This window comes from Leuresthes tenuis, unplaced genomic scaffold (assembly GCF_036924035.1).
Source record: "Leuresthes tenuis unplaced genomic scaffold, fLeuTen1.0.hap1 SCAF_20, whole genome shotgun sequence".
NCBI classification, from domain to species: domain Eukaryota; kingdom Metazoa; phylum Chordata; class Actinopteri; order Atheriniformes; family Atherinopsidae; genus Leuresthes; species Leuresthes tenuis.
Genome location: NW_027325374.1, coordinates 8,035,536 through 8,046,784, shown reverse-complemented (window position 1 = coordinate 8,046,784; position 11,249 = coordinate 8,035,536). Strand labels below are relative to the sequence as shown.

The 11,249-nt window shown below is 39.0% G+C and overlaps 1 protein-coding gene across 1 annotated transcript; it reads right to left on the bottom strand.

Moving 5' to 3' along the window:
* Positions 1 to 256: 256 nt before the first annotated feature.
* Positions 257 to 10,575, bottom strand: myoz1b (myozenin 1b). Its single transcript, XM_072373195.1, has 5 exons — positions 10,486 to 10,575; positions 3,507 to 3,673; positions 3,350 to 3,416; positions 3,059 to 3,245; positions 257 to 792 (listed from the first exon to the last, which is right to left on the bottom strand). The coding sequence occupies exons 1-5, from the start codon at positions 10,568 to 10,570 to the stop codon at positions 561 to 563; spliced, it is 738 nt and encodes a 245-aa protein (XP_072229296.1). The 5' UTR covers positions 10,571 to 10,575; the 3' UTR covers positions 257 to 560.
* Positions 10,576 to 11,249: the final 674 nt, after the last annotated feature.

The following is an 11,249-nucleotide window of genomic DNA, read 5'->3' as shown; positions in this document are numbered from 1 at the left end:
TATAAAGTCACATAGTCTGCAGATGGCATGGGTCACTTGGCATTAAGCAGTATTTGTTACTTTGGGTTAAATGGAAAAAAGAAGTCTCACAGACTAGACTTTGGGAATAAAAAGTCACCAGACATTCTGTAAAGGGGAAGTTTATTGCATATTTACATTGTTTTAAGAGTGCAGAGTGCTTATCTATTGCTATTCACAGCTCATACAGCTCACAGTATGCAAAATCAGAGTAAGACTAATAAATAGTTGAGGGGTAAGAAATCACACAGGAGATGGGGTAGATACTTTCCTTTTCCATTAAGTCGTTTTTTTAAAGATGTATGTTTCCATTTAATTAAAGTAGGTTTCCTTGTGTGTTCAAATGTGCCTCTGCTGGTCTAACAGAGCTCATGTTGTCAGTTTGTAATGATGTAAATTATAATATGCCTATCACGACATGTCTACACACATGTGAGTGTGCATTCTTCATGTACGTGGGTGTTCGTGAGGTCCAGTGCATCGCTTGATGTGTGTGTTTCCGACTACATGCACTGTAAATATGCTCGTTTCTGCATGCGTGTTCACAGGTCATCTGTCTCTCCATCGAAGGGGACGTCCAAGCCCATGTGAATGTGTGAGTCGTCCTCACTGCAGACCCAGCCAATGGGCGTGCGGTTGAACGAGGGCCGTGAGCGGATGTCAGCCTGCAGGGTGGGAAGAGGCTCCGGCTCCTCACTGGCAGCATTGAGCTGTGGGAGCTCGAAGGTCAGCATTTTGGACGCCTTGTCAAAGCCACCAAATGGCAACGCCGTCCTGGGGAAGAATAAGGATGAAACAGAAAGCTGATGAGTCATAGAATAAGATGTTAAATGAACAAAAGTAACAACTGAGAGAGATTTAAAATGGCCACAGACACCTAAAAAATGGCCACATAGTGAAGGTAAATACTTCAAAGCTTCTTGACTACAGTCAACATCTCCAATTTTGTTCTTTCAAAGATTTTGACAGTTTAGTTAAAAAATGTCACAGTAGTCATCAGTGTGTGCGGTTGATTCTAGAATCCTTTACAAGATAAGAATGGGACAACATTCCTCTATTGAAGATCAAGCAGCTGGTCCCCTCAGTTCCCAGATGTTTACAGACTGATGTTGAAAGAAAAGGGGATGATATACAATGGTAAAAATGGCCCTGTCCCAGCTTTGTTGAGACATGTTGCTGTAAAGTGTCATTTTCAACATTTGATTAGTTTTCTATGTTCCGTTGTGAAAAGAAAATTGGTTTATGAAATTTGCAAATCATTGCAACCAGTTTTTTTATATTTCACACAGCATCCCAACCTGTTTGAATCAGGGTTGAATGTAAAAGCTTCTCTGCAAAAGCAAGTTTTTACAGAGTTAGTACACGTTAAAAGCCGTGGAAACACAGCTGGGAAGGAAGTTGCTTTTCACTGCTGATAAACAGCAATCTTGTGGTTGTCATAGTGATGCAGGTTCTGTGAGAGTTTCCGTGAGGCTGAGACTGATGCTGCTGTCATAACTCCACATAATGTTAGGCCAGGAAATATTTCTAAAATGGCACAATTTTTTTTACAGCTCTCAATTCAGCATGAAACATGTCATCCCTTAGGCTTCAAAAACAAAACAAATCCATAAGAAAGACAGCACGAGCATGAGGAATAATGACCAAATTAGGAGCATGGTACATTCTGGAAAATTAGACCAACATTAGAAGAATATCAGACAGATATGTCAACCTGTTGAACTCAGTTTCCAGCAACTCCGTGGGGTGGAATGCTTCTGGGGTCTAGAACCAGGCGAAAAGAAAAAAAAAGAAAAGAAAAACTTAGATGTCTACAAAAATGGTCAGCTCTGATAGATGGTCTTGTGTATCAGTTGACTGTAAAGATTGAATACGGAGGGTTCACCACAACCAAAACAAGCAAATAATAAGCCCTTAAGAATGGAAAGGCCAGATCAGACTTTGCCAAAAAAAAATCTCTCAGAAGGCAGAACCCACACTGAAACAGCATTCTTTTGAGAGGAAATCCACCTGTACCAAAATGGAACATCTGATAACTGCATATAATAATAGCATGATCAGTAAAGCAGGAGGCAGTTTGATGACAGACCATGCGTGGCTTCCAGCAGCACTGACTCACTGGTGTTTATTGACTCTACAGAGAAGTTGGTGCTGTGTTTGTTGGTCTGTTTGTTAACAGGATCATTTTTTCCAATGTCGTGGACAGGTTTTAACTAAATTTTCCCAGTGAGGTGTGATTCCTACAACCTTTCTTCTATTTAGATTTGAATACCCTCAAATAAATGCTCTATGCCTTCACTGTAAGCTCATATTCAATAGATATAACAAAATAAAATAACAAAACTGTGTCAGTGTCCAAAAATGTCCAGCCCTAAACATAAAAACATCATTCCTAACTATATCTCTGCCAATTTTAGTGGGAAAAATGTTCTCCCAAAATGTGTTTTCACAGGACAGTGAAGATCACTGTTGTGCCATATAACTTTCATTGTGCTCTAACATGTGAATATTTTGTTTTCTCTTCATGATACAAAGACACTGCATAATGCAGAGAATTACTGAAAAAAACAATCTGTTCTAGCTCCTTCAACTTTATGTAATTTCAGCACTAAATGGTTTCTGTGTGCTTAGAGTGAACTAGTTTGTATACAACCATACACAGTTTGTGCGATTATGGATATGTCTGCCCATGTTCTTACCTGACAGAGATCCACACGTTACACAATAATGACTTAGTAGTATAGGGAGAAGTAAGGGCAGTGGATACCATTAGTCCTCTCACTCTCATGCAAGAATACATGTCATGAATACAAACACACACACTAAAATTCGCAATGAAAGGACAATATGCTCTCTGGCAGGTTTACAACGCTCGAAAGAAAGTTAATAACTCATTGAAAGTGCAACTACAACAGGAACTGTAAACACTATGCTTGTTTTTACAGCACAATAATAGCTTTAAAGAATATTTCAGCTTTTCTCACATGTACTTTAATCTTTAAACATAATAGTTAAATTCTGATAATATTCGTTTGTATACCTGTTGAAGCTCTTGTACTGAGGCAGATCTGGGTGGAATTGGATGGGTCCCGGCATGCAGGCCTTCATGGTGGCTGTCAGCTCCTCATTGTTCTTCATGGCACGTTCCCATGGCGATATGTAGGTGCGTACATACGCCTTCCTCCTCTTTGCCTTCTCGGCCTCCTCATCCACTATCTCCTCTACATCTGAGACACACAAAGACAGTTTTCGAAAGACCAAAGAGATTGAAAGCAAAACCTCAGCAGAGAGATTGCACCTAAAGTACTGAAAAATGAACGTTTAACCCCACTTTCTTTCTTTGGCATTTCAGGCTTTGGTGGAACAGGAGGGGCCATCAGCAGGTTGTGAAGGTTCTGCTGGAAGATAAAAAAAAGAGGGCATATAATCTGATCAGGGCACACATGTGCATGCAACATAAGCAGGCTGTTTGTCTACTTTGCTCTCACCATGTTCTCGTTGGTCACGATGTACTTCTCTACTCTCTGCTGCCTCATCTTGAACATCTTGGACCCTTTGTTATTGAGGAGGGAGAGCTCCTCTAGCATCACATCCTTAGGGGTCTTGATCTTGGTGCCCAGGTTCAACTCAGTGGCATCAGGTTCTGACTCATCGTCTGAGAGGAAGAGGAATGGAGGAAGGCAAAATCAGAGGATTCAAGTATAATCTGCTGTGCAAATAAAGATTTCTCCTAGTTTTTCATAGATAAACCACGCATAAAGGCATGGTATAAGAGGATTGGTAATAACAAAACCCTCCACACAGAAATGACTGTATGTCTATTTATATTGTCTATTCATCTGTACTATTCATCTATACATATTTTTTTATAAATAAAATGAGAATTTAGAATTTCTGTTCATTTTAGATGGTGAAAACACTTTTAACAATATTTTTCCATATTCTATAGAAATTGCAAGATACTGATAAACTGACATCCCTTGCATCTAAATTAACAGTTAATACTTTTGTTTGACAAACAGCGGACAACTGTGATCTATGAGCACAAAACTGCATTTCTTGAGAAAAATAAATCCCACCAACACAACGTGAATGCAGCTGGTTTCTTTATTGAAGACAGTTGTCACACAGGTTTAAATTTGTGGTCTGTACAGAAGAAATAACCTACTGAGCAAAGATTATTCTTCACTTTCATACCATCACACTCAGTTAATGGCATAAAGGGATACGTGGTAATGTTGGGCATAAAGTTCAGTAATGCTGCACTGAACTGGAGATTTACATTCCTCATGACCACACAAGCAGGAGGTGTGTTGGTGGGGGTTGATGAAAAGTTGAATGTAATTAACTAGAATCAAGGGCAGTGTGCCTTGAGGACCAGGATTGGGAAACACTGCTATATAGCACCAGGGAAATCAGAAATATATGCAGTGATTTACTGAAACATAACATGATGTAAATGCTACAGAGTTTGTACAATATCACCAAGCTTAAACGTCAAGATTTGGTCTGAGCACCTTTATTCTTCAAGACAGCCTGAACCCTCTTAGACAAACCTTCTCATAATTTCTTTCAGTAGTCTTCAGGAATAGTTCTCCAGGCTTTTTGAAGGATATTTCAAAGCTCTTCTTTGGATGTTGGCTGCCTTTTGTTCCATACTCTGTCAAGATGATCCCACACTGCTTCAATAATGTTGAGGTCTGGGCTCTGGGGAGGATTCATCCCTCCATAAGACCTGTTGCCACTGATTTTCGGTCCAGTTCTTGTGTCATTTGGCATACCTCAGCCTTTTCTCCCTGTTTTCCTTCCTTAAGAATGGCTTCTTGACAGCCACCCTTGAAGAGCATGTCTGATGAGACTTCAGTGAACAGTAGATGGATCTACTGAAGGTCCAGATGCATGTCAAGAACATCACTTTCAGATACTGTTCATCTGCCGTAGATAGTCTTTTTAGATAGATTTTTCTTTTATCCCCCACTTGTCCAGTTTGTCCAGAATAACTTTTGTTGGTGCAAAAATACTATTCAATGCCTTTGTGACAGCCTGTTAGTACCAAAGTGCAAAAATACAATGAAATATTTATTTTACCAAATTGTCTGACGTGTAGACACAGTACTGGTTCATCCCATCAGTTTAGTGCATTTTTTATGACTGAATGATTCATAGGTCAGTGTTAAGTTGGAATAACAAATAAACAAGCAAATAAAGTGTCTTAAAGTGGTCAGGCATAAGGACTGGACTAAAAATAAATTAAAAGGCTGTCAGTGTCCAAAGGAAAAGCTTCAGAAAGCTCTGTCAAGACTGTTGATCAAGGCCACTTTAAAAGATTAAAATTAAGTCTGGCTCCTTGAAAGCAAATTATACTGAAGAGAGGTGGCTTAAAATTTACCATAGTACTGTAGTAATGCAAAATACAGTATTAAACTGTCAATACTGTAAATACTTCTCTTTTTTTACTGAAGTATCAAAGGTTTGTGCAAGCTTGTCAGAGGTAAAGTTATGCTTGTCTAAACCCATATGGTAAATGATAAATCTGCTTTGTGTTCCATTACATGTCTGATATAGAATGAAGAATGGATAAGCTTTAAAGGGTATGTTTTTATGATGAGGTTTTAGACCGCACTTGTAGTGATAAATTGGAGTGGAAACCTCTTGTGTGGTCTTACAGGATGTGTTCAGGGGAGTTGTAGGGGTTAGAAGGCCAAAGTGATATGGAAGAAGAGGGCACTGGGGAATCTCACGGCAGGTTTTTGTTTATGGAGGGAAATCCTTATAACACGCATCGTCTCTCTGGTCCTCTGTCACTGATGGTGAGATGTGATGGATTTTACTGCTCCACAGAGCTCCTCATAAAACGCTCTCCACCTCCACCACACACTCTGATATCACTCATAACACCTGGAGTTCAGCCATAAACCCACACACACAGACACAATCTATAAAGCTACAAGTTGGCATTGCAATGTGGTAGTGAGCTGGTTGCAGTGCCTCATAAATCAGGCTTGTGCGAGTAGTTGTGTTTTAAGTGTGTATGTATGTGTGAGAGGGTGAGAGAGAGTAATTGAGGCTGCTCAGCGGAGGAAAGTCTACCATGGGGATATTTATTAGCGTTAATTGAGGAGTATGTGAAACCAGAGCAGGCTGCTGACTAGGAGGAAGGTGGATACACTGACAGAGGCAGAAGAGGACAGATGGGACGACAAACAGACTGACAGAATGACACAGTGGCAGGGATAATGGATAGATGTGTGGGTATTAACTGGAGTGATATAGGGGGATAAGCAGGATAAGCTCCTGAACTACTAACTGCCTGAATACAAGCCAATGGAAGGTTACAGATGTGGATACAGATGTGACAGCAGAAGGACAGTTACAGGAAAAAGTAAACGATACAAATGAAGGGAGACATCAACAGATTGCCGAATGACTTGTTTACGGACAATCAAGCTCATTTTGGTGGCAGATTGTAATGCTCAGAGATTTACGAAAAAAGAGAAAACATGCATACACGACTAAGGGAAAAATGTTGTGCCCTTTTCAGCATGTCTGGTTGAGTCAAGCTCCAAAGTGGAGCTGTTGTTCTATAAACTGCACTAGCCATCAAAAAAATGAATGGATCACATCACATTAGCAAGAACACAACATTGTGGATGCAGTTAAAAGGTGGATTGGGATCCTGGTGGTCCTAAAGGCAAGCAACATTCTGCAGTGCTCATGCCTGGTCTCATCATGCAAAAGACTTCTCCCGTGTCATAAACCTTTATCCCTTATTCATGACTGAAAATAACATAAATCTGTGCATGTAAGTATTTGTACTCAGGGAGATTGTCCTTTGTATAAACACTGGACTTAAAAATGAGTTGTCTCCATATATCAACCCATGTAGTTGCTGGGAACTCTCTAAAATCCATTTATTGTCCACAATACCATCGGGATCTGGCAATTTATCACTGCTTTTTAGAACTAATCTATCTATATCATTAATTTATCTATTCGTGAACATTCTTACATTCTTACATGAACATTCTTACATCGACTTGTTGACCCTATGGGGACAATGATGTTGCCACCATGCTGATGATATTGTCAACTAAGGAGAGTAGAAAGGCACAAGTAGCATGAGAGTCATTAATACATTTCTTTAGCCAGCATTTTTCCTTATTTTACATATAAACTCACAAATATCATCTTATAATTTAATTATTTTATCACCTCTTCAACAAGAATTTACTAACAATGTAAATGTTTTACAGCTCTGCAACCAGCTACCAAAACACATTGTTGGTGAAGAGCCACCAGCGTTCTGAAGGTGCGTATTGACAGTTATCCTGCTGTGATGCACAAGCTGTGCCAACAGTAAACGGTAACAGGAAAACCTTATTCTACAGTGCCGTGTTATCAACAATTTAAAAAACTGCATAAAGAGATCAGAATAGAGGTGGATGATAGACACCCTCCTACCAACAATCTGGAGACTGCTGGTTTTCTTTTGGGTGTTTTTTTCTTCTCATCTTTATTTTAAATGAATTTGCTCCACAGCTGTGGCATAATGAAATTAATCAATTAAGGTTAGGAAACCATCATGTTTAGTCAATGCGTCCTATATCTAAGGTACTTTTCTGGGGGAATCTGCATGTCCAAATGTGATGCTGTGTTGGTACCCTCTGCATTAAAAACCAATGTAGCAGAGTGTCAGTATGTGACAAGTTGACAGCAACAACGAAAATAGTCCATATATAACCTACAATTACCTAGAGTCTGTATATGCATCTGCGTCTGCTCTGCAGTGGTGATCACACAGCCCCCACAAATTCATGTCTACTTGTAACTTTTTTCTGTCACATAAAACATTATTTAAAATATGTGGAGCAACCTGCAATGTAGGCCTCTCGTTTGTGCTCTCCCTTTGTTGGTTCTAGTTCTGATGCAAGAATGAGGCCATTATTGAAAGAAAAAGCATATTAAAACCTAAATTAAAACATATACTGGGACAAAGATAGTGGTCCAATTAAATGGACTGAACTCTTACCATGACTCAACTCAAATGCATGTATACATGTGTGTGTGTGTGTGTGTGTGTACGCATTGAACGTGTGTATGTGTTTTATTTCAAACAGAAAAACTTCATTTGTGAATCAGTAAGTCCTGGAACAAAAAGGTTTTGTTTTTGGCAGGTCAGGAGAGAAAAGAGTGCATGTAAAGAAAAACTCGAGTGCCTGGGGTTGATTTAATTAAATCTAGGTGCTCTATTACTGGTGAAAATTTTTATCATAATGAGGATTCTAGACAAATCAACATTTGTATGGAAGCTTGTATTGTACTGGCAGTACCTTCACAAGTATTAATCAGCTTGAGAAATTTTATTTTTACCTCTGTTCTGCTCTGTTCTGTTCTGTTCTGCTCTGTTCTACTCTGCTCTGCTCTGCTTGGTTTGTGTAACTTACAGCAGAGTCATTGGAGCAGATGAGACAAATGCACATGAAACAGAAAGCAACAGAACACCTGTAGAGACTCTCACTACTACTGAGCTTTTTTAGCTCAATCAAGTGAGCTAAAATAGCTAACAACAGCTGTGCTGCTGAATGCTAACTTTATGGTCACACTGTGCTCTTTGAGCAGGTTGACCATTTATTTGACAATGAAGCTGACACAGGTACCCTGTCATTCTTAGTTTGTGAACTACAGTTTTAAGTCATAGAGTTAAAACTATAGAGATCAGCATTTTGTGGTCACCATCTTCTTCTTCATAGTGCCAGAAGTAATCATATGTGAACATGATGATGAAACTGAAGAGTGACATGTAAATCCTGACTGGAAAAAGCATAACTTACTGAATTGTGGAACTATTTTCAAAATGCCCACCAGGACACAGATAAGTAGGAGTTAATCTACAAAATGACACCTTAAGGAAAATCTATTGACTTATTGACAATTTTTTAAACAAAAAACACTGAAGCTTGAGATGTTTTGGAGCCCGTGTCTTGCTGCTCCTAGTTGATATTATACTTTAAGGCATTTATGTCTTCAGCCAGGACCAGTCAGCAGACACATACTGTAGAGCAGCACCATTAATGCTGTTGAGACCTGTCTCTATTATAACTTATCTGTACTGTTTAAATCATTGATGCTTTAACTCTTGAATATGTGATATTTTTCCTTTAATGTCAAATTTATTTGACTTAAGAAAAAGGTCTTTGATAATTATGTACAATTACGTAAAAGTACTACATTGCTAATACAAGTCTTACATGTCTTTCCGACACACTTTAAGTACAGAGATATGAACTCATGCAGAAAAATCCCCTCCTGTGAGTGCATCCATGCATCCATTAGCTAATACACGCTTTTATCCTTAAGAGGATCACAGGGGGTCTGGAGCTGATCCCACCTGACACTGAGAGGCAGAACACTCCTTAGACAATTCACCTGTCAATCAAAGGTCGTGTCGCTTTGGGAAAAATTGTTGGAGCAGTTGCGGCAGGCTCATGTGGAACATTGCAAAAATCACATGCAAGTCATCAAATATTTTTCATATTACTTCTTAAGTAGTGGAAAAGAGTATCAGTTCAAGCAAAGTATATTCATACACTTAAAATTAAGCAAAATGTTTAAGACTTCTTGATATCCTTCCCATTTTCTAAAAACTAATCCTGATACTTTTGGTAATTTATCAAAACTTTGGGCTCTCCATTATAATTAGAAGTAATATACTTTGAGTTTGAACCATTTTAAGCTGTACGGCCTGAGTTTGAACAGATGGACCAACTGGTGGGTCTGGCAGATGGAACTGCATTAAACATTCTGTTTCCAGTGGATCTTTCCTGCAGAATGTAAAGTCTCTGATTCATAGGAAGGGATTTTTGGAAGAAATACAAGAAGAATCTGATAATTAGCATGGGCAGCCAGTGGAGCTAAACAAAGAAAAGAGCACATATAATGGAGTGTGACCAAGCAAAGGAACTCATTTTAGCACATAAAAGAGATCCAGCAGTTACTGCTAAACTTCTGAATGATTTTGCTAGATTTCGTTTGCCAATATGTAACTTCTTTGCCATAGTTTAAAGAGCTGAATTGATTGCAATTTAGCCATAGCTTACATATGGCCTCATACATATATAGTATTGCTGAATCACCATCTGGTATTTTGTGTTGCCTACAATGGTGACTGATTTGTGGATGCTTTGACATTTGATAATGACCCACATCCCTGTGAGAGATGCTTCATGCATGTTAGATATTTTGTTACTGCTTTAAGTGTGTGTCCTTATTCAATTGTGGTAAAAACCACATGCAGTAATTCACATCCACGCAGTTCAGTTTACACACGTACACTTAGCAGCTAGCAAACAAACTTTAAATATGTATCATTTACTGAACTGTTTAAAAAGGTGGCTAAACATCTTTATAAAGCATGTTTAGTGAGTGATTGCTATGCCATTTGTGTGTGGGAGTGTGTGTGTGTTTTACCGTTCTGGCTGATGTTGGACAGATCAGTGATGATCTTGTTGGTTTTCTTCCTCTTGTTAGGAGGGGCAGGAGTTGAGACAGGCATGGCTACAAGACAGAGCGGACCAGAAATGTTTTTTATAGTTTTCATAATCATGTTCACTGTTTGGCCTTACAAGGAAAGCAACTTCTTTACACTGAGAATGTCCCTTTGGACAATTTTACAGTGGTTGGTATTATTTAAGCCGATAGTGTGCACCCTGATTTTTTTAACTTGTCACTCGTTACATGGGCAGACATTTGAGAAACAGGAGAGATGAAGGCAAAGGTATCCGAGCAGGTTTGTCTCTGTGGGCATCTGTTTGACCTATCCAAACCTAAGAAGGTACAGTCATTCCAAATGTTACAAAACGACAAATGTCACTCAAAAGTAAAACTTCTAAGTTAAATTCTAGTGATGTTTGTTTTTGACTGATGTACTTACTGCGTGACCTATTCCTGCACCGTAGGTGTTGTGACACCTACTGTATAGGTTGAAGAGTGCAGTAAGTTTGAAGTGCCGATGTCACAATTTGCTTGTTCAATGACCAATATGTTGATCATGTTCTGCCCAGAATTAGGTTGGATGAGAGGAAGCTGTTATTCACCAACTCCCAAGTATGGGAGTTGCGTTCGAATAAACATTCAGACTGGTCCTTTTATTCTGTTTTATTTTGACTTCCTCTGCTCTCAATTGAACTATTTTGATGCAACTTGGTATTTGATCATGGTTGGGAAATCATTGT

What these genes read in the sequence shown, in the direction of transcription:
- myoz1b (XM_072373195.1), bottom strand. Translation starts at nt 10,570, where the DNA reads ATGCCTGTCTCAACTCCTGCCCCTCCTAACAAGAGGAAGAAAACCAAC. An exon ending in TCGTGACCAACGAGAACATG is followed by an intron (nt 3,417 to 3,506) that starts GTGAGAGCAAAG and finishes TTTATCTTCCAG; the next exon opens with CAGAACCTTCACAACCTGCT. An exon ending in TGAAATGCCAAAGAAAGAAA is followed by an intron (nt 3,246 to 3,349) that starts GTGGGGTTAAAC and finishes TGTGTGTCTCAG; the next exon opens with ATGTAGAGGAGATAGTGGAT.